The sequence below is a fragment of the Scyliorhinus torazame genome, chromosome 19 (assembly GCF_047496885.1).
Source record: "Scyliorhinus torazame isolate Kashiwa2021f chromosome 19, sScyTor2.1, whole genome shotgun sequence".
Classification (NCBI taxonomy): domain Eukaryota; kingdom Metazoa; phylum Chordata; class Chondrichthyes; order Carcharhiniformes; family Scyliorhinidae; genus Scyliorhinus; species Scyliorhinus torazame.
In genome coordinates this window covers 126,415,364-126,441,457 of record NC_092725.1, presented here as the reverse complement: position 1 = coordinate 126,441,457, position 26,094 = coordinate 126,415,364, and the positions used below count along the sequence as shown (strand labels likewise).

Here is a 26,094-nt window from a genome sequence, read left to right as displayed (position 1 = left end):
AAACCCCTTTATACACCTGTTGACCCGCCTAAAAAAGGCCTTCAGGATAAACACGGGGAGGCACTGGAACAGGAACAAAAATCTTGAGTGCACCGTCATTTTGACTGACTGCACCCACCCACCAAGGACAACGGCAACGCGTCCCACCTCTTGAACTCCTCCTCCATTTGCTCCACCAGCCTTGTGAAATTAAGCCTATGCAGGGCCCCCCCAGCTCCTGGCCACCTGGACCCCCAAATACCTGAAGCTCCTCTCCGCCCTTTTTAATGGGAGCTCGCCACTCCCCCTCTCCTGGTCCCCTGGGTGAACCACGAACAGCTCGCTCTTCCCATGTTGAGCTTGTACCCTGAGAAATCCCTGAATTCCCTAAGGATCCTCATTACCTCCGGCATTCCCCCCACCGGGTCTGCCACGTATAGCAGCAAGTCGTCCGCATAGAGCGACACCCCGCACCAACCCCACCCCGTACCAACCCCCTCCAGTTCCTCGACTCCCTCAGTTCCATAGCCAGGGGTTCAATCAGTGCAAAGAGCAGGGGGGACAGGGGACACCCCTGCCTCGTCCCTCGGTGCAACCAAAAGTACTCAGACCTCTTCCTATTTGTGGCCACACTTGCCATCGGGATCGCATATAACAGCCTAACCCACCTGACAAACCCCTCCCCAAACCCAAACCTCTTCAGCACCTCCCACAGGTACCCCCACTCTACCCTATTGAAGGCTTTCTCAGCGTCCATCGCCACCACTATCTCCGCCTCCCCCTCCCTCACCGGCATCATGATAACGTTCAAAAGCCTCTGCACATTTGTGTTCAACTGCTTCCCCTTCACGAACCCCGTCTGGTCTTCGTGGATGATCTGCGGCACACAATCCTCAATCTTCGTGGCTAAGACCTTCGCCAGCACCTTGGCATCTACGTTTAGCAACAAAATCGGCCTGTAAGACCCACACTGCAGGGGATCCTTGTCCCGCTTCAGGATCAAGTAGATCAGTGCCCGGGACATCGTTGGGGGCAAAGCCCCCCCCTCCCTTGCCTCATTGAAGGTGCTAACTAGCAACGGGCCCAACAGGTCCATATATTTTTTATAGAATTCCACCGTTTTTATAGAATTCGACCGGGAAACTGTCCGGCCCTGGTGCCTTCCCCGCCTGCATGCTTCCTATCCCTTTGGTCAGCTCCTCCAGCCCAATCGGGGCTCCCAATCTCGCCACCAGTCCCTCCTCCACCTTCGGAAACCTCAATTGGTCCAGGAAGCGGCCCATCCCTCCCTCCTCCAGCGGGGGCTCGGACCGGTACAATTCCTCATAGAAGTCCCTGAAGACCCCATTGATGTCAACCCCACTCCGCACCACACTCCCTCCCCTGTCCTTAACTCCCCCGATCTCCCTAGCTGCGTCCCGCTTCCGAAGCTGATGCGCCAGCATCCGGCTTGCCTTTTCCCCATACTCGTAAATCGCCGCCTGGGCCTTCCTCCACTGCACCTCCGCCTTCCTGGTGGTCACCAGGTCGAATTCGGCCTGGAGGCTGCGCCTCTTCCTCAACAATCCTTCCTCGGGCACCTCCGCATACCTCCTGTCTACCCTCACCATCTCCCCCACCAGTCTCTCCCTCTCCCCCCACTCCCTCCTTGTGGGCCCTCATGGAGATTAGCTCTCCCCTAACCACCGCCTTCAGTGCCTCCCATACCATCCCCACTCGGACCTCCCCGTTATCGTTGGCCTCCAGGTACCTCTCTATACTTCCTCGGACCCGCTCGCTCACCTCGTCTGCCAACAGCCCCACCTCTAAGCGCCACAACGGGCGCTGGTCCCTCTCCTCCCCCAGCTCTAAGTCCACCCAATGCGGGGCGTGGTCCGAAATGGCTATCGCCGAATACTCGGTATCCTCTACTCTCGCTATCAGCGCCCTGCTCAAAATAAAAAAGTCGATTCGGGAATGAGCCTTATGGACATGTGAGAAGAATGAAAATTCCTAGCCCCCGGCCTTGCAAATCTCCAAGGGTCCACCCCTCCCATCTGGTCCATAAACCCCCTCAGCACTATAGCTGCCGCCGGCTTCCTACCCTTCCTAGACCTGGAGCGATCCAGTGCCGGATCCAGCACCGTGTTAAAGTCTGCCACCATTATCAGGCCCCCCACTTCCAAGTCTGGGATCCGACCCAACATAAATGATGTATTGTTAAAGCAAACTATTTACAGGTCACCATCCAGGTCCCAGCGGGGACTTTGCTGCCCAGTCTCCTTTCTGGGCCAGCTTTCATGTCCGTATTCAATTACCTCGCTGATGGGCCCCGCCTCTCAGCGAGGAAGGTCGTAATAGGTCCCTCCCCGTAAATCTTGTGAGGCTTATAACAGCTGGCCTGAAATTCTGATCAGCATAAGTTGACAGCAGAAGCCCAGTGAAGCCCGCCTTTTGTACAAAAACACAGAACGTATCCCATATCCTGGAAACAAGATCATCTGCACACACAACACGCCCTTTTGACTTCTTCCCTCAAGGGATGTGAGCATTACTGGTTAGGTCAGCTTTTATTCCCCGAATTGCACTTGAGAATATTCTGCTGAGCCCTCTTGAATTGTTGCAACCCACGTGGTGTAGCTACACCCACAGAACAAAATAAATAGATTGCTGATGCATGGGCAGCACGGTAGCACAAGTGGCTGGCACTGTGGCTTCAGGGCGCCAGGGTCCCAGGTTCGATTCCCCGCTGGGTCACTGTCTGTGCGGAGTCTGCATGTTCTCCCCGTGTCTGCGTGGGTTTCCTCCTGATGCTCCGGTTTCCTCTCACGGTCCAGGGATGTGCAGGTTGGGTGGATTGGCCATGCTGAATTGTTCCTGAGTGTTCACAGATTAGGGAGAGTTACAGGGATTTCAGCCTCTTCCTTGTCTTCAGACAAGAATGCTGGGGATAGGACAGGGATTGGACCTGGGTAGGGTGCTCTTTCAGAGGTGTCCAAAAGGGTTGGGAGGGGTTATTGGGTTACGGGGATAGGGATAGGGCTTGAGTGGGCCGGTGCAGACTCGATGGGCCAAATGGCCTCCTTCTGCACTGTATGTTCTATGCATATGCGCTGCATAAAACCCGCATCGTCCCAATTCGGGGCTGACACATTGACCAGTACCACCCTCTCTCCCTGCAGCTTACCACTTACCATCCCGTACCTACCACCATTGTCTGCCACAATGCTCGACGCCTCGAATGACACCTTCTTTCCCACCAAGATAGCCACCCCTCGATTTTTGGCAACCAGACCCCGAATGAAACACCTGACCTACCCACCCTTTCCTCAATCTTACCTGGTCTGCCACCTTCAGGTGTGTCTCCTGAAGCATAACCACATCCGCCTTCAGGTGCGCAAACACCCGGGCCCGCTTGACCGGCCCATTCAGTCCCCTTACATTCCAGGTTATCAGCCGGATCAGGGGGCTACCCGCCCCCCTCCCCCGCCGACTAGCCATAACCCCTCCTCGGCCAGCAACGCGCCCGCACCCCCCTCCCGGCCCATTCCCCACGGCGGCAGACCCCCGTCTCAACCCCCCCCCCACTCGCTCCAGCTCCCCCTTGTCCATAGCAGCAGGAACTCGATTCCCCCCCACCCCCCTACCGGCTAGGACCCATCCTAGCTGCTTTACTCCCCCCATTGCACTTCCTGCTGACCCCGGCCACTCCCGCCTCTCCTTCGACTCCTCCCATTGTGTGACACACCCTCCTCTTCCGTTCCCCATCCACAGGCTCTCCCCCTCCCCCTTCCATCCGAAGCGCTGGAAACAACCCTCACTTCCCGGCCCCACCCCCTCCAGTCTTCAGCGCGGGAAAAAGCCCGCGCTTTCCACCTACCCGGCCCCGCCACCTCTGCCGCAGCTCCTTTTACAGGCCCGGTCCCCTCACCCCTAACTCGGGCCTCCCCCTCCCCCGTGGGGCCCCATCTCACCGCCGGCCATCCACCCCTGTTCCCTTTGCTTACCCCCCTCCAAGAGCCCCCCCCCCCCCCCCCCCCCCGACCAACCCAACCAAAACAGTGCCCAGCCTGCCCTAACTACCCTCACCGACCAGAAAGAGAAAAACACAAAAGAAAAAAAAAAGAAACCAAGAGCGAAGGACCCCCCCTCCAAAAGCAACATATCAACCGCAATCCCCAAACGCCCATCCCGACCCTCAATCTGTGTCCAACTTCTCGGCCTGAACAAAGGCCCACGCCTCCTCCGGAGACTCAAAATAATGGTGCCGGTCCTTGTAGGTGACCCACAGTCGTGCCGGCTGCAACATGCCAAACTTCACCCCCTTCCTGTGCAGCACCGCCTTCGCTCGATTGTACCCGGCCCTCCTCTTCGCCACCTCCACACTCCAGTCCTGGTATACTCGAACCTCCGCGTTCTCCCACCTGCTGCTCCTCTCCTTCTTGGCCCACCTGAGCACACACTCCCGATCAGCAAACCGATGAAACTGCACCAGCACCGCCCGCGGTGGCTCGTTAGTCTTGAGCCTCCTCGCCAGCACTCTATGGGCCCCTTTCAGCTCCAGGGGCCCCTGGAAGGACCCCGCTCCCATCAGCAAGTTCAACATGGTGACCACATAGGCCCCCACGTCCGGCCCCTCCGGGAGGCCCAGAATCCGCAGATTCTTCCGCCTCGACCGATTCTCCATCTCCTCGAACCGCTCCTGCCATTTCTTGTGGAGCGCCTCGTGCGCCTCCACCTTTACCGCCAGGCCTAAGATCTTGTCCTCGTTGTCGGAGATGTTTTGTCGGGCCTCGCGGATCGCCACCCCCTGGGCCGTCTGTGTCTCCAGCAGCTTATCAATAGAAGCCTTCATCGGCTCAAGCAGGTCCGCTTTAATCTCTCTGAAGCAGCGCTGGATACCCTCCTGTTGCTCCTGCGCCCACTACATCCACGCTGCCTGGTCTCCGCCTGCCGCCATTTTGTTCTTCTTCCCTCGCACCTTCTTCGGGTCCACCACCACCTTTTTAGTCGCCCCGCTCCTGGTAAAAGTCATATACTATCGGGGAATTGTTGTAATCTCCTTCCCACACCGGGAAACGTCGAAGGTGTGCCGTTGTGGGCCCTGAAAAGAGCCAAAAAGTCTGTTTTTGCGGGAGCCGCCGAATGTACTTAGCTCCGCATAGCCACAACCGGAAGCCTTTGTTCTTTATTATGAAAAGCAAAAATTTCTCCCCATTCATACATGTAAATTACTAATACTCAAGCTAACATTGTGTTTAACGAGAGTGTAATTGAATATTCGGTGTGCCTGGGTAACGGTGTACCTCTGACAGTTGCATCAATATAAACTGTAATGTGCACATTTGGATAATTGATTCATTTGAAGTTTACTTTGTAATGAACCTTTTGTATATAAAAATCGGTTCTAATCACAATTTTCTACATTGTTATTTTTTAAAATAAATTTAGAGTACTCAATTAATTTTTCCACCTGGCCTGCACATCTTTGGGTTGCGGGGGCAAAACCCACGCAAACACGGGGAGAATGTGCAAACTCCACACGGACAGTGACCCAGGGCTGCGATCGAACCTGGGACCTTGGCACCGTGAGGCTGCAGGGCTATCCCACTGCGCCACAGTGCTGCCATCATTGTTATTTCCAAGAAATTAATGAATATATCACACTGTGCAGTCCCAATACAGTAACAGAGAATAACTGCTCCTCTGTCATTGCTTGTCCTGATGTGGAGATGCCGGCGTTGGACTGGGGTGAGCACAGCAAGAAGTTTTACAACACCAGGTTAAAGTCCAACAGGTTTGTTTCGATGTCACTAGCATTCGGAGCGCTGCTCCTTCCTCAGGTGAATGAAGAGGTATGTTCCAGAAACATATATATCGACAGATTCAAAGATGCCAGACAATGCTTGGAATGGGAGCATTAGCAGGTGATTAAATCTTTACAGATCCTGAGATGGAGTAATCCCAGGTTAAAGAGGTGTGAATTGTGTCAAGCCAGGACAGTTGGTAGGATTTCGCAGGCCAGATGGTGGGGGATGAATGTAATGCGCCATGAATCCTGACATGTGTCCTGACGGTGAAATGAGATGATTGCATTACTGCAATGTGCAGCCTGACCACCTTAGGTTAGAGCTGGAAGTGCCAAATGATCACGGAGTGGTTTTTTTAGGAGAGGCCAACTCTTAAAGAGCTGCTGGTATGTTCATAAGATAAGAATTTGGCCCATCGAGTCTGCTCCACCATCCGATCATGTCAATGCAGTTCTGCAAGGGAAGAGGAGAGAGAAATAACTGGAATTGGCAACAAATAAAGAGGAATGCCAAGATGAATACCCCTAAGCCCCCTTAATGGTTGAAAATAACTTGTGCAAAGATATCAGATGCAGTGTTACTAAGTGGAAGAACAAACTTACATTTGTATAGCGCCTCATCACATCATCAAGATGTCAAATAGTATTTTACAGCCAGTGGATTACTTCTAATGTGCAATCACCATTGTTATGTAGGCAAGCCTGGTAGCTCATGAATAATGCTCAAACATTCTGCATTTGGTGTTATTGACACAAGAATGCGAACTGACCTTGTTAGCCCTCCCTCTTCCTTTAAACATTTCCATGAACAAAGCCTTTCAAAATCAGCAGAGAAATTTACTCTGATTAGCATGAATTTTCTTTGTTTGGATCTTAAAATACTGTCTCATTAAATAATTGATTTAATTACATCTGGTAAAATACGTTCCACCTAAAACTATTGGGGAATGAAAAGGTTAACATCTATTCCTCATCTATCATTTGAATGTGCACAGGAGCCAAATATTTTGACTGTTATAACAGGGTGTGTCCTACGGTGAAGGTAACATGAAAGAATTAATGATCCAAGGTTCAGTAGTCTTGTCCAAGAGGGCTCTAATAATGGTAGGCTATATATTTATTGTATGTTTTCTTCGGTAAGTTTTTTGCTTCAGTGGTTGAAGATAAATCCCTCTTAAATAAGCCTTTACTTTGTTTCAAAGGTTAGAAAAACTACGCAACAAACTGGTGCCAATTTACTCGTATGACCCCAGTGAGGATCGTAATGATGTAGAGGAAGAATCTTTAGATACTAATGGAGGAGTAAAAGTAAGTAAAACCTGTTGGGAGTATTTATTTTATATGCAGAATCTGTTACCAAGCTGAGGAGACGAAAACTGTCAGAACCAAAAAAGAATTAAAATCAATTCCTTTTCCTCTAGCGTCTGAGAGCAAAACTAACATCAAATACAGGATAAAACCCATACTCAATTTCCAATTTCTGATATTAGCTGATCTCAGCCAAGGGAGCCATTATAGTGTGAGAGTTGGACAGATGCCCTCTGAACAAGGAGAGGGAAAAGCCAGCCAGATTCTTGCTTCTGATTGCTATCTAACAGTTCACAATGGAAAGTGTGCATTATGTACTTTTGGACTAGGATAGATTGGACTTAGCTTTGATCTCCTCCGAGACTGCATAGCCTAGCAGCACTTGCTGTTTTGGCTCCCACATTAGGAGTAGTCTAATACAACCTGATACCAGAGGACAGTTGTTGCATATGGAACTATACTAGAAAGAGTTAACATCTTCAGGAGAGAATGTGGAGTGGGGGAGGGGAGAACTGGCTAAAACAAAAAAAGTATCAGAAAGCATATCCCATTTTACTGTAGTTCTGCTCTTTACAAGGTTAGCAAATAAAACTTATTGAAAATTTTGACATTCTATAACTTAGAGAGTGAAAGAGTGTTGGAGGACAGAGAGAGACCATTTATTTTGTAAAGTCTATACTGACGATTTTCTCCGTGATTCACCAAATCTATTCTTGCTCTTCTATTCTGCAATGTTTTCTTTTTGAGGTTTTCTCCTTTACATAATCCTTTTGAAAGTCTAATGCCAAAGCAAAAAAGTATTAATTTATTTTTTAAATTTAAGAGTACCCAATTATTTTTTTTTCCCAATGAAGGGGCAATTAAGTGTGGCCAGTTCACCTATCCTGCACATCTTTGGGTTTGTGGGCGTGATACACACGCAGACAACGGGGATAATGTGTAACCTCGACATGGACAGTGACCCCGGGCCAGGGTCAAACCCGGGTCCTTGGCGCCGTGAGGCTAACTACTGAGCCACCGGGCCGTCCTTAATGCCCAAGCAAAATACTGAAAATGTGGAAACGTGAAATAAAAGCAGAAAATATTGGAAATTTTTAGCAGGTCCAGCAGCATCTGTGGAGATAGAAACAGAGTTAATGTTTCCAGTTGACAATCTTTCACCAAAAATGGGAAAAGTTATAAATATATTGGGTTTTAAGCAGGTGAAAGCAGATACAAGTGAAAAACAAGAGTTAGACAGAAACATATGGGATGGCAGCTGTTCCAAGTCGCATTCTTTCATTGCCTCACTTCTATGCACTTCCTTTCAGGGATCTAGAAACCCTGGTTCTGATTTGTTTTCTTCTCCCTTACCTAGAAAAATGTCGATTTCAAAAGCTTTGATTTTCTCATGATTATCTTCGAGATATTTTCAATGCAACCTTTCGGCTTGACATATTTTCCCAGTGTATCTATCATTATGACATATTGGAGTTGGGTAGAAAGATTGTATACCTCACCTCCAGTATTTGTACAGGTGCAGTATTTATGCCAGACTGTCCTTAATATCCTAGACAATAGGGCAGCATGGTGGCATAGTTGTTAACACTGCTATCTTACAGTGCCAGGACCGGGTTCAATTCCAGCCTTGGGTGACTGTCTGTATGTAGTTTGCACTTTCTCCCCTTGTCTGCGTGTGTTTCCTCCGGGTTCTCCGGTTTCTTCCCACTGTCCAAAGTGCAGCTTAGGTGGATTGGCCATGCTAAATTGCCCCTTAGTTACCGCAGATATGCAGGTTAGGTGTGGTTATGAGGTTGCGAGGATAGGGCAGGGGATGGACTTAGATGGTGTGCTGTTTCAGAGGGTCGGTGCCGACTCGATGGACCAAATGGTTTCCTTCTGCACTCTGTGGTTCTGATATATGCTTTAACTATGTAATCTGTGCCAGTTAAATGGAATAGGGATCAGCCTAGCAGTGAATGTCCTCCATAAGACTGAATGAAGACTTTATGATTGAAACTCTATAGTATTATTTTTGTGCCCTTTTAACTTCGCTAGTCTCCCGGTGGCTTATGCTGTTCTTGAGACAAACGAGTGACCAGATCCTAGTCGCCCTCTACTAACTGTAAAATGTTATTAGGAAATGTGGTGGCTCTCCTAGTTTCCACTCTGTGGGAAACTTTCTAGTCTCTGCTTGCTGGTGCTTATCACATCATTTTGTAGATTAGAAACAACATATAATGTTGTTTAAAATAACCATGTCCCATCCACTCCCTGGCTCTATGCCACTGACATGCTTTAAATTGAACTATGCCCAAATTTGTCTATATACATACAAGTTGCTATTTGGCCCAACCAGTCCTTGTCAGTGTTTACCCTCCATATGAGCAAATAGTTCTAATCACATTTACCCATCCTGTTCCCATATCCCATCACCTCTTTTCCTTCAACCAACTATTCAATCTAATCTTGAATGTTGACATAGTTTCTGCCTCAACTGCTGACCCTACAAGTCCATTCCACCAGCTCAACGTTCAGTGTCAGAAGTTTCTCCTGCCCTTTGTTCTAAATCTCTTGCATTTAATCTTGGATCTGTGGCCCCTCATTTTTAACTCCTTAACTACTGGAAACAATCTGTCTGGCAGGATCTGTGGAGCGAGAAGAACAGTGTTAACATTCAGATCTGTGACCTTTAGTCAGAATTGAGTTTTTCCAAGTCTTTCTTAGTACTTTCTTGTGCGGGTCCACTATTTTAAAGTAAACATGACACTTGGGCATACTTAATTTCCATCCCATTTTAACATGCAACAATGCAGGGATGTCTATGTTCCGGTTGGCGTTTTAGTGCTTCAATTTGTCTTTGCTTGTTAACGACCATCACTAAAACAGATTGTCGGGCTATTATCATATTGCTGTCTGCATGGGAGTTTGATGTGTGAACAACATTCCCTATATTGCAACAATAGCTTCACTTCAAAAATATTTCATCACATGCAAAGCATGCTGGTTTGTCCTGAGTTTGTGAAAGGCAATATATAGCAATGAATCATAGAATTTACAGTGCAGAAGGAGGCCATTCGGCCCATCGAGTCTGCACCGGCTCTTTGAAAGAGCACCCTACCTAAGCCCACACCTCCACCCTATCCCCATAACCCAGTAACCCCACCCAACACTAAGGGCAATTTTGGACAGGAAGGGCAATTTAGCATGGCCAATCCACCTAACCTGCACATCTTTGGACTGTGGGAGGAAACCGGAGCACCCGGAGGAAACCCACGCACACACGGGGAGAACGTGCAGACTCCGCACAGACAGTGACCCAAGCCGGGAATCGAACCTGGGACCCTGGAGCTGTGAAGCAATTGTGCTAACCACCATGCTTCCGTGCTGCCCAGCAATATAAATTTGAGTTTTTTCTTTCTTCATGTAAACTCTCCTTTGCTTTCCATTCCGGATCTGTCACTCTGTTGTGTGTCATTTCTACTTGCTGCATCAAGTGTCAGGCCCTGCATTCCATTATTTTCTCTTTTTGGAAAATGGATGTACATGGAGAACAATAGATATGGATAAGTTATTATAAAGTGACATCATAGTAATCTTTGTTATTGTCACAAGTAGGCTTACATTAATACTGCAATGAAGTTACTGTGAAAATCCCCTAGTCGTCACAGTCCGGCGACTGTTCGGGTACACAGAGGGAGAATTCAGAATGTCCAATTCACCTGACAAGCACGTCTTTCGGGACTTGTGGGAGGAAACCGGACACCTGGAGGAAACTCACGCAGTCACGGGGAGAACGTGCAGACTCCGCACAGACAGTGACCCAAGCCGGGATCGAACCTGGGATCCTGCCGCTGTGAAGCAACAGTGCTAACCACTGTGCTACCGTGCTGCCCAAGGCGTTTATTGCCATTGTATAAGTTTTAACATAAATGTGCAGCCTTGAAATCTCACCCACATATCTTTTAGATAACACAACAGTTAATTACTACCTAATATGTTATTTACACATGAAATGTTTTAAAACTATGTCAGTTTTTCTCCTAATAATTTTGAAATTTTCTGCATCAACACTATTCATGTTTTGGATCACCAGAACTGTTCACCTTTGGGGTATTTCTTTACCAAACCATTTCATGTTAACACTGACAATTTTGGAAAACAATTTTCAATCCTGTCTGTCAGTTTTATTTCATTTTTAAATCTCTATTTTAGGATAGTCATGAATCTGCAGATGAGAAAGCAAGCACACAGAACGGTAACCATGTCTCCACTGCTGATACTGACAATGTGCTTTGAACCAAATCTTGCCAACCAAGATGCAGGTGAATCAAAGTTTCCCAAATTTCTACTCGAAAAGAATCTATCAGGATAGAAAAAAGTTTATATTGATACTAACTTGTAAAGATACTTGAAAATCCTGTGCTTGTTATTGCAATGTCTACAGTTGTTAAAATTATTGAATATACTGTCTCTTAATGCAGGAAATATTGACTTACCTCTCCTAGCCAAGCAATTCCAATGCATCTATGACACTGGCATCTTCTGACAATGCGGAAAATTATTCAGGTATCCACAAAAAACAACAAATCTGACCTGTCGAATCACCACTTTATCATCCCCTCCTGATAAGCATATTAATGGAGGAGTTATTATCGGTGTCTTTACGCATCTCACCAATAACTTGCTTATCGACGTTCATTTTGGATTCGACAAGAATATCTTGTCTCCAAGCCTATTCATGGAGCTAGAGAGGAGATTGGGGGAAATGGGATAGGAGGGAGGACAATGGGCAGCACAGAAAGTGAGGGGAATTACATGGAAGGGAAGATGGTAGAAGTAGAGAATCGGTGGGAGATGGCAAGATAGGAGAAGGGCTCATAAGAGCGGAGAAAGAATTGAGAGAATGAGAAGTTGTGGGAGAGGATGTAGAAGAGGAAAAGGGAAAGAGCTAATGTAGGAGGGATAGAATGAATGGAGGGAGTGGGAGAAGGAGGGATAGGAGGGAGCAAGGAAAAAAGAGGATGCTTGTTGAGGGAAGGAATGAGCGGCAGAAGGAGTTGTGAGGAGGGTGAAGGGGTGATGGACAGAGGAATGGAGGGGCAAAAGGGGTAGAGATATGAGCGATTTTGGCACTGGAGGAGGATAAGCTTTGAATGGTAAGGCAAAAGAGGAAGAGAAAGAAGAGAGGAGTGTAGGTGAGACTAGGGTAAAGAATGAAGTGGAGGAGAGGGAAAAATAGCACCATGACCAGTAGGGCAGACAGGGGAGCAAAATTGCTTGGTCAGGAATTTGGAAAGTAAGGGAAAGGCTGGTTTAAGATTTGAAAAACGTAGATTGGGAAGGGATCTCTTTCAAAATCCTGCTATGTTGACAGGGGTGGTTGAAACAACCAACATCTTGAAGTTGAGTTCTGGAATGTTAAGGTAGAGGAAAGGCTGATTGGATATGGAAGGCGATGCCTAGTGTAGGGGCGACATAAACTAACAGAAGCTCAGTTGCGATGGCCCCGAAAAGACGAAGAAAATCTGGGTGAAAATCTAACTAATATTGTCAAACTGCTTTTCTGGTAGACTGTTGTCTAAAGTGCAGGGGAGGCATCAGTGGAAGTTTATAATGGCTCCTGAGCTAAGATACTGCTGGAGTGACATGCCCTTACAGTGTGACTGTTGATGGTTAAATTGCAGCTGTTGGGCTTCTGTTGTGCATGCTGTCTCAGCAAACCTTTGGAAAAGATGTGAGAAGTTTGCAATTGGACGAAGAGGCATGTAGGCGGCACGGTGGTTAGCACTGCTGCCTCACAGCTCCAGGGACCTGGGTTTAATTCCAGCCTCGGCTGACTGTCTGTGTGGAGTTTGCACTTTCCCCCCCGTGTCTGTGTGGGTTTCCTCCCAAAGTCCAAAGAGGTTAGGTGGATTGGCCATGATAGATTGCCCTTTGGTGTCCAAAAGATTTGCAACACAAAGTAACATGATAATTGAAAAACTGATGATTTGCAATAAGCATTGTTGAATCCAAAATGTTGACTTGAAAATTTTCCCTAAAAATAACATGACAGGAAACTGGGGTTACTGGGATACGGGGATAGGGTGGAGGCGTGGGCTTTGCAAGGGCCGGTGCAGACTCGATGGCCGAATGGCTTCCTTCTGCACTGTAAATTCTATGACTTTGGATTGAGGCTAGAAATTGTTGGGGGAGGTAGAATTTGGCAGGATAGTGTGAGCAAAGTTCAACACAACATTTAGGTTGAAGAACAGTGATGACTGGCATATTGAACACTAGTTTAAAGTGGAGTTCATTTCTTCTTTTTGTGGTAGGGATGGACAGCATAATAAAAGTAATTTTTACCTTGATGCACATCATGCTGGAATAATAGCATTGGTGCAAAGCCACATAGCAGCGAATCTTGGAAGTGGCATCAAAAGTTCAGTAACATAGGTCAATTGACGGCATGGAGTCCGATTTAATTTAATGAGCCCCATTCCACTGTGACAGTGACTACACCTCAGAAATACTTCATTGGCTGTAAAGCGTTTGAGACATATATAGGTTCTATATAAATGAAATTTATTTCTTTGTTTCTTTCATTTGACTTTAAGAGCTACAGTTATAATATCGTAAGAATGTTGTGACCATTCAGTATTTTTGATAGATAATCTGCAATCCATTACCAGGAAGTAAATGTACAGTCCACAGCAGGTGACCTTTCTACTGTTATATCTGTGGGGTTTGTTACCACATTATAGTTGCTTTACTATCTTTGCCAGCACCCTCTTTCGGAAGCTCCCACCATGGCTTAGTTGGTGATTACAGCTAGAATTAATGATATCTTCAACATTGGTTGTACTGTCTCTAGTCTAGAAGGGAACACATTCAAAAGATTTTTGTCCCTGGTTGTTGTCAAATGGCCAATGCTGGATAGTACACATGAATGAACATCTTGGGAGAACAGGGTTGGGCATCTCAGTAACATCCCATTATCTAGGATAATGCATGAGATTAACTGCAATATGAAGTTAGAACCTACAAAAGTAATCCCTTTCAGGAAAAGAAGATACACAACTTAAACAAAAAATCTTCGTGGAGTTTTTATGTTGCAGGATTGTCTCGATTTAGGAAATGTTAGTGTTGATGATCCCAGAATCCAATATTTTGGTGCTCTCCTTCAGTAACAAACATGTTGTCTAATAAAACCCAATGTGTTGAAACATATTGAGGGGACTTGATAGGGTGGTTACTGGGACGATGTTTCCTCTTGTGGGGGAGACCAGAACTAAGGCTTACGGTTTCAAAAAAGGATCCATTTAAGACGGAGATAAGGAAATTGTTTTTTCTCTGCGGGTGGTCAGTCTGTGGCGTTCTCTTCCCCAGAAAGCAGAGGAGCTGGGTCACTGGATTGATTCAGTACTGAATTAGATAGATTTTTGACAGACAAAGAGAATCAAGGATTAAGGAGGACACAGGAAAGTGGAGTTGAGACTGCAATTGGATCAGCCATGATCTTATCGCATGGCAGAGCTGGCACCAAGGTACGAATGGCCTACTCCTCCTAAGTCTTATGTTCCTACGTGTGATTTAAAAATGAAGAAATGTTTTAAAGGATATACTCACATGATTGAATTAGAGCTAGATTAATAACAAAAATAAGTCAGTTCTTTTTAAATTGTACATCATGGGTTCATCGTCTGGTCATAAGCAGCTGTTATGGTGTTTGATAAGATTATTAGATTCTATTTACATATATGTTCTACATATTGCATTATATTACATACCACATGACACATCCAAAATAAAAATACTTTTAAATTTTAAAAAAAGAGTAAATTATGACTCCGCAAGTCTATCCAATGAGTAACTGAGCCACACATTCAAGCTGCCATCAGTAATGAATGACCTTACTTCAGTTGGGGGGAGCAGGGAATGGCTTCATCACTGTGCTAGGCAGTGAGAACTGGAGATCCTACTCCCTCATCCCTATCCAGCTGCCCTGATGGCCACCACCTCCCTCTGGGTGTCTTTAAGTGTGGATGTCAGGCAAAATCAGAATTGGGCTCATGAGTTATGCCTCTTTGTGACCAAATTGTTTGACAACAAACATTTGCACATGAATAACAATCACTTTGTATGGCACTGGAATCTGACTCCCATGCAACCACTTCTTAATTTAAATCGTACTTACCTACAATTGAAAGGCCTTTATATACGTGTGTGATATTGTATGTATCTTATTCCACAGGTGCACTAAATGGTGTTTGAACATTGAGAGCATGTGGACTTTATCGATGCTGTCGCTACATAGGCAAATCAAAGATTCCTCATGGTAGAACTGAACAGCGAAAAGAATCACTATTTTTACAAGATTTTTGAATTAAAATTGTCAGGTTGTGGCACTGTATTTGTTGCAAAGCTGGATCTTTCAACTATATATTTGTGTATGAAATTGAGTCCATGTGAAATGAAGAAATGGAGTTTAATTATATTAGATTTTGTTTGTTTTCTTTTGTTACTTGTGTTTGAATATGTATACATTATGTTTACTTCAGAAAGAGTTTGTGGCGGTGTTTGGTGAAATGTTCTCTAGATCAAGTGGAGTGTTGAGTGACATTTCCTGAAGCCACATGGGCACGTTTACCTTGAATGATGTTCCCATTGATTTGCATATATCCGAAGCTGCCAATACCAACAAACTGGTGTTCAGATGAAGGATTTGTTCATCAGTATGATTCTAAATCGACATGTCTCTGAAATTGAAAGAAGGTAAACTAATGAGCAAGAAATATGAGTGCAAATAGGAACAGATTGTTTTGTGAAACAGATTGTCATAACTTCAGGGCAATGTCATAGTTTGCATAGGCCATTTATCACTCATATCTAAATTCTTTCTAAAAGTCCTTTGCCCCCTCTATCAAGGTGCACGTATTGCAAATTCTAAAAGAACATAGCTGCAATGTTCTTCTGTTAAATCTCTCTAATGAAAGCCACAAGTGCAGTAAAACTCATACCACTCCACTTTTGAATTGGTGAACCTTTGATCATATATTCATAATCTAACTAAACTTGCCTTTGTGCAGAAAAAAAAATAGATTTTGCATGCCTCAGTGTGGTCTAATTTGCATGGGAATAGAAAGTGTTCTGAAGGTCACATAAATATGATAAAAGACCGAGATGGAACATGTTATTGGATCATAATAAATGCTTTCTGACCAATTATAGTAATATAAACAAAAATACATTGGATGCAGAATGGTGCTTGGGGTGTTCAATTACACTTTGTAGCTATTATTTGTTAAACTTAATAATTATGCAGCTCCTGGGTTGTATCACTTTTATTACCACATTGAATGTAATTGAACGCATTAAACATCAGTTTTAAGTCACCTTTTGTGGTTTTATATTAATACCACTGGATCAAAACAGAAATTGATATTTTGGAGGTCATTTTCACCATTTGAGTTGTTAACCCGTTTTGAGGACTGAATGGCCACTCCTGTTACAATCTTCTTGGTTATTTGATCTTGACCAAGATTAGCAGTAGCACATTGCAGTTAGGTTCTGATCCCCACCTAGATTAGTAAAGACACTACTCCTGCTGATTATCCATTGGTTTCTACTGAAAATTCATGGGCGGGATTCTCCCTTGGCTGATTCTGAGAATAGGTTCCGACGCTAACATCGTTGCGGGTGCCGTGCCGACTTGACGCCAAATCATAATTCTCCGCCACCTTGACAAGCCCGGTCAGTGCGGTCTGGAACACACACCTGCTAGGGCCAGGGGAGGAGTGGGGGGTGACTAGGAAGTGGACTGTGGAGTCGGTGTGGACGGGCACGGAACACCATTGCCGCACCCGGCAAGGTAGCCCACTGTGAACTTCGGACCACGGGTCATATAGGTGTCTCCCCAGGGCACCCCCCTAGGTGACCTCTGGCCCTAGCTACCCATCAGCAGTATGGGCGCACTCCAACACAACCAATGCCAATCTTGTTGGCTGGAATGAGTGTATGGGGATTGTAATGTGTATATGCGGCTGCAGCTTGTCAGCCTCCCGAGTGTCAATCACAGACCTGGTGAATCCTGCACCGTTTCTCATTGGAATCGATTGTGTTCCACATGGCGCTGGTGCGAGACCCTCTACAGTTGCTGAATTGATCCAGGTTCGGCGCCAGTTTTTCTGTCATGAAAATCCACGAATTCTGCGTCAGCGTCAACACAACAGCGCCTCATAAACGGAGAATCCCGTTCCATGTGTTTGAAATTGGATACTCTCATAATCAAATTGTCTTTGTACACTCACTGTTATGGCCAACTTTACTACATACTGGAGGCTATCCAATGACCTCAGAACATTCCATAAGTCTCAAAGAAATTCAACCTGACATTCAACACAAATATAGTATATGCTATCCATCTATAAGGAATTCCATATGAATTGCAAGACTCCGAGTGGCCAGCAGTGGAACATTTTCACTTTTATGTCTGCATTGGCAATAAAAATCACAATAAATATATGACATGAGTATGAGTCAGTGCTTTCAAGAGGAGGAGAACATTGAAACTGTGGGTTACAGGGAGTATTTTTGTTTAATTATCAGGTGGGTGATTTGTGAGCAACATTTCAAAAGGTCTATCGTCATCTGGGTATTTCTATTACTGCTTGCATTACTCAGTTCCACACACAGCTATTTCAAAGATATGAACTCACAAGGTTGTAATCACTGAAAGTGGGAAGAAGAAGATCTAAGCACAAAGATCTTAAAGGATATATACAGGTAATTATTCAACCCAGCAGGTTTACGAGTTTGCATTTATCATCTTTGCTTCAACTCAGAATTAGGGGCAGCACGGTGGTGCAGTGGGTTAGCATTGCGGCCTCACGGCACTGAAGTCCCAGGTTCGATCCCGGCTCTGGGTAACTGTCCGTGTGGAGTTTGCACATTCTTCCCATGTTTGTGTGGGTTTCGCCCCCACAACCCAAAGATGTGCAAGCTAGGTGGATTGGCCAGGCTAAATTGCCCCTTAATTGGAAAAAATGAATTGGGTACTCTAAATTAAAAAACAAAAATTAAAAAACAAAATAAAAACTCAGAATTAGATTTTACTGCCTGCCATTTTGTCCAACCGATCTATGCTGATATTTATGCTTAAAGTGAACCTCCTTCCACCCTATTTCCTCTCATCCTATCAACAGACAGAATGTAATGCCCTCCCATGGTGTGTTTGGTGGGGGGGAGTGTTTAATTGTGGGCAGGAGGGTGGTGGGTGAGGATTCTGCCATCTTCCTAACTCTGCCTGATTAAGTCCTTGGCGGGAAGGCTGGTTGATGGCTTTCCCGCCCTGCTGCCTGACCGGCATTCATCCAGTGGCAGTTAGGGGGCTCATCATGCAGGAAGTCTGAAAAGCAAAGGTTCTGGAGGTAGAGGGGTGGGGTTGTCCCTCGTTCAAAGGTTCAAGGGACTCGGCGTCAGGAAATGGGGGGCGCCTGCTGAGATACTTGCTGCCGACACTCCCACCCACCATCCCCTCCCATGACCTGCGTCATGTTACCCCCCTCCTGCCAACTCTCACCTTGACTTAGATCCCTTGGTGATACTCGGCCTCAATGAGTGCATTACCAGCAGTGGTCACTGCCTCCACAATGCAAGCTGCCAACCTCTGGTTGGGTGACATCTCTTGACGGGCAGGACGTCTGCCCACGGGTCATTGACCCGGAGAAAGCCTGTCCAAGATACATATCGGGTTGTCTCCAGCCGGTTGGTTAAATTCTACCCAACTACCTTTTTATTCCTTTTTCCCTCAAATACTTACCTAGCTTCTCATTTAATTCAGTTATTCACCTAAAACCACTCCGCAAGTCGCCCTCCAAGCCAGGTCCTGCCGGGATGGACCATGTCTATTCCATGCCGGCGGGACTAGCCGAAAACGGGTGGCCGCTCGGCCCAGAGAATTGCCGGGGGGGGCCGCTGCCAACTGGCCCCGACCGGCGCAATCCCCGCCCCCGCCCGGAAACCGCCGCCGGAGAATTCGGCAGCTGGCGTTGGAGCAGCGGGGAGGGATTCACACCACCCCGCCCGGCGATTCTCCGACCCAGCGCGGGGGGGGGTTGGGGAGGAATCCCACCCAGAAACTCTTACCCTTTGACTTTTAGTATTATTTTTACACCCCTCTTTCCCCTCTGTGTTTGTTAATTGTCTTGAAACTCTGGATCAAGTGGGGCTGGAATTGACCGCGCACTGGCCCAGGGGGTCGTAACAGTGGTACCCTCTCTGTATTGGCCAAATAAATAATGAATTATCTGTCAATTTTTGTTAATATTTTATGGAAAAATGATATGAGCCTATACGACCCACACTCTGTCGGATCCTTAGCTCTTTCAAGAAAAAGGGAAATCAAGGCCTGTCCCATCATTTGTGGTAACCCTATCACCTCCTCAAACATCCCCACCATCAGCGGTACCAGCTTATCTTTGAATTTTGTATAATATTCCACTGGTAACCCATCCGGCCCTGCCACCTTCCCCAACTGCATCCTCCCAATCGCACCTTTTATCTCCTGCTCCACTATTGCCCCTTCTAATGTAGCCCTGCCCCCTCCCCTAACCTCGGGTACGCCAGCCCATCTTCCGGCCTCCCCCAGGTGGCTCTGGCCTGTACAACCTCTGATAGAATTCCATAAAGACCTTGTTAATCTGATCTGGAGCTACCCTGCCCTGTCCCGCGCCTGGACAATTTCCCTTGCCGCAGCCTCCCTCCGGAGCTGACCCGCCAACATAAGCCCCACCTTCTCTCCATGCTCGTAAACTGCACCCCTTGCTCGCCTCAATTGGCATACCGCCTTCCTGGTAGATAGTCGGTCAAAGCTCGCCTGTAGTTCCTACCTCTTTTCGAACTTCGCTGGGTCCCTATCAAGCAGGGGATTATACTTAATTTAAAAAAAAAATGTTTTTGCTGCAGAGCATGAACTAACAGTTGACCAGTTTAATAAAAAGAGACCATTGTAATAAAAAACACAGCAGTATCTCAGCATGATGTGCGCCTTTTACATTTAGAAAAGTGAAAAAGTGAGTTAAAAGTATAATCTAATAATGAGCAATATAATTCCTTGTATGGGAATTTGCTATTTGATAAGATCGTGGGCCATAACTTCCTGGCTCCCCAGCGTAGGATTTGGGGGTACCCCACAGAAGCGCTGAAGAATCCCTCTTGGAAGTTCCCACATAAGGGTAGACCCAGCAATTGCCCAGAAGGGCTAGCTTTAAATTGCTAACTACAGATGGTTCTGCCCGTTTTGCACTCATAGTTACCCTGAAAGAGTCGGAAGAAGGAAAAGTACTTGAAATGAAATGAAAATCGCTTATTGTCACAAGTAGGCTTCAAATGAAGTTACTGTGAAAAGCCCTAGTCACCACATTCCGGCGCCTGTTCGGGGAGGCTGGTACGGGAACTGAACCCGTGCTGCTGGCCTTGATCTGCTTTACAAGCCAGCTGTTTAGCCCGACTGAGGCCCGCACAATACACTCCACACCCCAGGGGACCCTCCACATCAAACCCCCACCAAGCACACCCACCCCTCCTGAACTGACCTCCAATCGGGTTCGACCCATCTCAACCCAGGCCCATCGGAAACCACACCCTCACCTTGACTCAACCTGACGCCCATTGACTTGACCACCACCCCCCCTCGGCACCCCGATGAACCGACACCTCCCTGCCAATGTCTGAACCCCCACATCCCATTCATGACTGTTGAAACTTAACTCCTCCCTTTAAATTTACCTGCTTTAAGGCAGCTAGTGCTGTAAAAAGAGGGATCACTTCGCTGCTTCCGTCTCACCTGGCCTGAGTCAAGAAGATTGGACGAGGGTAGGAGTTCATTGGATTTCAAGGTAAGGTAAATCACCACGGAGTGGCGATCTCCCCCCCCCCCAACCACATACACACCTTACCCCTTGGCTCCCTCACCTACCAAAAAGCTAACTCATCCTTGAATAATTTAATTACCCAGCCCCTAACCTCCCCATTGCTCTCTGGAGAGGAGAGTGCCCCACACAAATGACTCAGAGAAAAAAATTCTCCTCATTTAAATTTTAAAAAGGAGACCTCTTATTTTTATACTCTGCTCCCTAGTCTCTCCTCTCCTATGTAACCTCGTCAGGGAAATAATCCTTATACGTTGGTCACATAGAGTGCCTTCATTTGAACTCAGTCTGAGAGTTGGCATTGGTAGTTCTTAACAGGGCATTATAAGAACTATAGTCATCATTTCTTCACTAGTTGCTCTATCGTGGGAATTGGAACCAAGTGTTTTCAATCAGCAAAAGTGCAGTTGGGGGGTACCAAAGTCATTGTACCTGAGCAGACTAAAGTAATTCAGTCAGATATTTAAAAGTCATTCTGTCCTTATTTTTGTATAATCCGGACCTCTGGTGGCGGCATGTGAGGTCAGGTCGCACGAAACGTGGTTCGGACAGGGTCCCGGTATTTTGATCCTTTCTACCCGGATTTTTCAGGGGATTTTGGGTTCTAACCCAGTCAATTGGTGTGGAGAATGGAAAGGCAACTGAGGAATGTCAAAAGCCTCGGCAAAAAAGTCTACGGGAAATAAACCCCCGGCTGGTAGCCCGACAAAGGAATCTGGGGGAGAAAAGGTGGCGGAAGTGGCCGCACGAGACGCTGGCGGGGGTGAGGGCGTAGGAGTTGGAGAAGTTTGGAAGGCAGAGGGATGGGCAATTTGAACGCCAAGGGAAGGAGATTAAAGAGTTGTTCAAGACTGCCATCGAGGAGGGATTGGGCCCGGTACGGGAGCAACTGGACAAGACGGTCTAAGCTGTGAAGGAGCAAGGGGAGATGTCAAAGGCAGCGGAGGAGGCCTTGTCGAGGCACGAGGATCAGCTTGCCTCGTTGGAAGCTGAGATACTGCTCATGGCGAAGAGGAATAAGGGCCTGAAGGTTAAAGTTGAAGATCTGGAGAATAGGTGAAGGTACCTGAATCTCAAAGTGGTGGGAGGGGATGAAGTGTTCACCCCTCCAGAATTGGACAGGACATAAAGGGCTCTGCGGCCGAGGCCACGGCCGAATGAGCCGCCACGGATGGCGATTGTCCGATTTCACAGTTACCAGAGGAAGGAGCGTGCCCTGGATTGGGACAAGAAGAATCAACACATTAATTAGGATGGGCTTATGGTGCACATCTAGCAGGACATTGGTACTTTATTAAGGTAGAAGTACAAGGGTGTGAGAAAGACCCAAATACCCGCAGTAGCTCCAATATTCCTCCTATATTTGCACTCGGCTCCGACACATACAGCAGCAAGTTGTCGGCATATAAGGACACCCTATGCTCTATCCCCCCCCCTACTGTTGAAAAATAAGGGGCTGTCCACTTAGGACAGAGATAAGGAAAAAAGAATTCTGAGGGTTAGAATGCTTACAGTGCAGTGTGTGTGTGTGTGTGTGTGTGTGGGGTGGGGGGGGGGGGGGGGGGGGCTAGAGCACCCGGAGGAAACCCATGCAGACACAGGGAGAAAGTGCAGACTCTGCAGTCACTCAAGGCCATAATTGAACCCAGGTCCCTGGTGCTGTGAGGCAGCAGTGCTAACCACTGTGCTGCCCCTAAGCCTTTGGAATTCATTTCCTCAGAAGGCAGTGGAAGAAGAACCTTTGGACATTTTTAAGGCAGAGCCAGATAGGTTCTTCATCAGCAAGATGGTGATGAAAGGTTATCGGGGTAGGAGGGAATATGGACTTGAGGTCGCAATCACGTCAGCCATGATCTCATTAAATAGCAGAGCAGGCTTGAAGGGCCCAGTGGCCTACTCCTGCTCCTAATTCATTTGTATGTATGTTTTAAAGCATAGGCTGCCTGTGCAAGTTAGGGAAACAGGGTTGTGAGATAGAAGGTAATTCAGATGCGCGTGAACGAAATTGTCTCAGCACATAATGCACGTCACACTGAATGTGAACCACTGGTCTTGGGTGTTAAGCAGAAGTGCTTTATTTTTCTGGCTGTACACAGTAAGAGGAAACCCCACCCCCAGGCACAAGCAAACACTGTTGAAACTGGAAGTCTGTGAAGTCTTTGTTGTGGTGGTTTTCTTGAGGCAAATAGGTTAGAAATGCAGAAGAATAACTAGAAGTCACCTTGTTTAAATCAGGTCAAATGGCTGACTGGATGTGCGCTGGCATTGAATGATTTTTATATTGTACCATTCTGTAAGGATAAATTGTGCAGACTGAGTAAAGGCAACGCCATATGCTCACATGCTGGTAAAATAAAATGGTTTATGAATGGTTGGAACAAGAGTGGGCCAATTAGCTGCTCGAGCCTGTCCCACCATTCAACGAGATTTGTTGTCAATGTTTCTGATCCGTGACCTAACTTCTGCCTGCGCCCCTTACCCCTCCACATATTTGGAGAACAAAACTCTATCAATCTCGGTTTTAACATTAACAATTAATCCAGCCATTGTGAATTTGAATATTTTAACTAAGTCTTAAGCAGTTCAGCATTTATACGCAATCTTGTCTGTCTATTTTTCTAGCCTTAAGATTGTCACACGCTTTATGATCCTGTAGGAAAGGCCTGATGAATTGGAACCCTTTCGACCTGGTTTAGTGATTAAACGGTTCCTACATTCTGAAATGGACAGTTCCAAAAATAGTGATGTGGTACGATTCATGTACTCTGGAGGTACTGTTCTTTCCAAATATTAATAACTTGGTTGATATATCCAAATTCTTAAAATAGGTTTCCTGAAAAAAACTTGTTTTGTGACTTTCTGATCCTTCGAGTTGGCCTTTGACCTGCATTCGTATCCTCTGCGCTTTCCAATTCATTTAATTTAGTAGCTACTCCGGGTCTCCCTCCTCAGCAAGGTATTCCATAGTGTGCACCCCCCCCCCCCCCCAGCCAGCCAGCTCAGTAATTCACTGGTCATGCACAGTTAAGGTTTCCTTCAGTCCTATAAATCTTTGTTGGGTCTGTGTGAGAGCGATAGCAAGGACTTTCACATCAGCTCTCAAAGTGGGGGCGAATACTCAGAATCTGTCTCCGGGATCACATTTCCCTGGTGCACACCACCATGTTTGAGTCTGACTGCTGATCCATGCTAATGAAGATGGCATCCAGCCAACTGGGTAGAAACACGGTTGAGACTACATCATGCTGAGCATTCTGAGTACTGTTTTCATGCTGGCTGTGCTGTGATTTGTGGTAATTTTTCATTGCTACATGACTTGTGCACTCATATAAACATCAGGAAAGGTAGTTACTTATTAACACTAGCAATTCAGTGGCCTGGAATACTAAAAATGTGCTGGCGGATGTCTAAGTCAAAGCACATCACTAGAAGTCCTTCAAAGCATTATTTAAAGGTTGGGGAGGTGCTGTGGTGAGTTGGGAGCACCAATGTACAGAGTCAATGAAGCAAGAGGTGTATCACTAAGTCCTCATGTGTATTGAGCTCACCATTTCTTTTCTGGGAACAAGGAGACAAATCTTTCTAAAGGAACAAATGGTTGGACATTTAGCATTATCTCAGCTGGGAGCCTACAGATCTTTGGTGACATTTACAAAAGGCCTATAAAATAAATAAATACAAACTTTTGGCCCAGTGTGAAGGATTTTCCTATTCTGAGGCCGTTGCTTGCAATTACATTTATTATTCAGTTTTCTGAGGAATATATTAATGCAACGGTTAACATGCCAGGTTTTAACCTCTATTTCATTAAATTCTATTCTAAACTGGTGGGACTTTAGATTTCTCTTTGTTGACCATGACAAATTTGCATCGTCCCTCCCCTGCCATCCTGATGTATACTTTGATGTTTCTTCTTGAATGTTTAAAAATTGTTTAGAATTGTTGAGAGGGAATTCTAGAGCCCAGGGCCCAGGTATCTGAAGGCATGGCTGGTAATGGTGGAATGCTTAAAGCAAGAGGTCAGAATTGAAGAACCCGCAAGGTTGTAATGCTGGAGGTTGGAGAGATGTGGAGGGCCAAGGCTATAGTTGGATTTGAAAGCAAGGATGAGAATTCTAACTTAAACCATTGTCAAACCAGAAGCTAATCCAGGTTAGCAAGCACGGGGGGTGATAGGTGAATGGGACACGGCTTGAGTTAGGACAGAGGCAACAGGGTTTAGAATGAGTTTATCGGTGTGAAAGGTGTGAAGCCAGCCTGGAGAAAATGGTACGGATGCTAGAAATCTGTAACTAAAGCAGAAAGTGCTGGAAAAACTCAGCAAGTCTGACAGCAAACATGGAGAGAGAAACAGAGTTAATGTTTCGTGTCCAACATGGCTCTTCTTAAGAGCTGAAGAGAGGTAGAAAATCTACTGATGCTGTAAGGTTACTGAAATAGGGTTAAAGGTACACAATAGGGTTGAAGCTTTTACGCAATATCTAGCTTGTCTGAAAATTGATGCTGATATTGAGAGCTCAAATCAGGAGAAAGTTCCCATGCCCCAACACTAATACTCCCCCCTCACATCATTGAAAGTTTTGTGCTCATTAAAGAAAAATAATGTTGCACCGTTTACATCTCTCACTCTCAATTTGAGGGGGGGGGGGGGCGATCCTACAGAGTAATGGTATGTGGTTCGTATACTCAACCCTCAGGATCCAAGCACGGTTTATCTATTTTATTTTTATCTTTTACAGGGAAAGAAAATCAGTCACCAATTTTTCCTTCTGATTTAACACATTGATAAAGAATCCAAGAGGCAGAAGCTGGAGAAGGTCATGAAAATGAAATGAAATGAAAATCGCTTATTGTCACAAGTAGGCTTCAAATGAAGTTACTGTGAAAAGCCCCTAGTCGCCACATTCCGGCGCCTGTTCGGGGAGGCTGTTACGGGAATCGAACCGTGCTGCTGGCCTGCCTTGGTCTGCTATCAAAGCCAGCGATTTAGCCCTGTGCTCTTTCAGCTTGTTTCATCATTCAGAATTAAAACTGACCTTCTATCTTAGCGGTACCTTCCTGCACTGTTCCGATAGCCCTTATGTTCTTCAGTAGCCGACATTCTACCCCATTCTATGCCTTAATGGG

At 46.2% G+C, this 26,094-nt stretch overlaps 1 protein-coding gene across 7 annotated transcripts in view; it reads left to right on the top strand.

The window, feature by feature from the left end:
• LOC140396500 (small integral membrane protein 29-like) overlaps positions 1-17,560 on the top strand; it is a 106,028-nt gene extending 88,468 nt beyond the window's left edge. For 6 of the 7 annotated variants that reach the window (XR_011936552.1, XR_011936549.1, XR_011936553.1 and 3 more), the window contains 4 exons: positions 6,970-7,075; positions 11,270-11,379; positions 11,539-11,623; positions 15,291-17,560. Coding sequence is in view for 1 of the 7 variants with exons in the window: in XM_072485183.1 (XP_072341284.1) it covers positions 6,970-7,075; positions 11,270-11,353 (190 nt within the window). In the remaining 6 variants the exon portion in view is untranslated. The remainder of the gene's footprint in view (positions 1-6,969; positions 7,076-11,269; positions 11,380-11,538; positions 11,624-15,290) is intronic. The other variant, XM_072485183.1, reaches the window with a different exon arrangement.
• Positions 17,561-26,094: the final 8,534 nt, after the last annotated feature.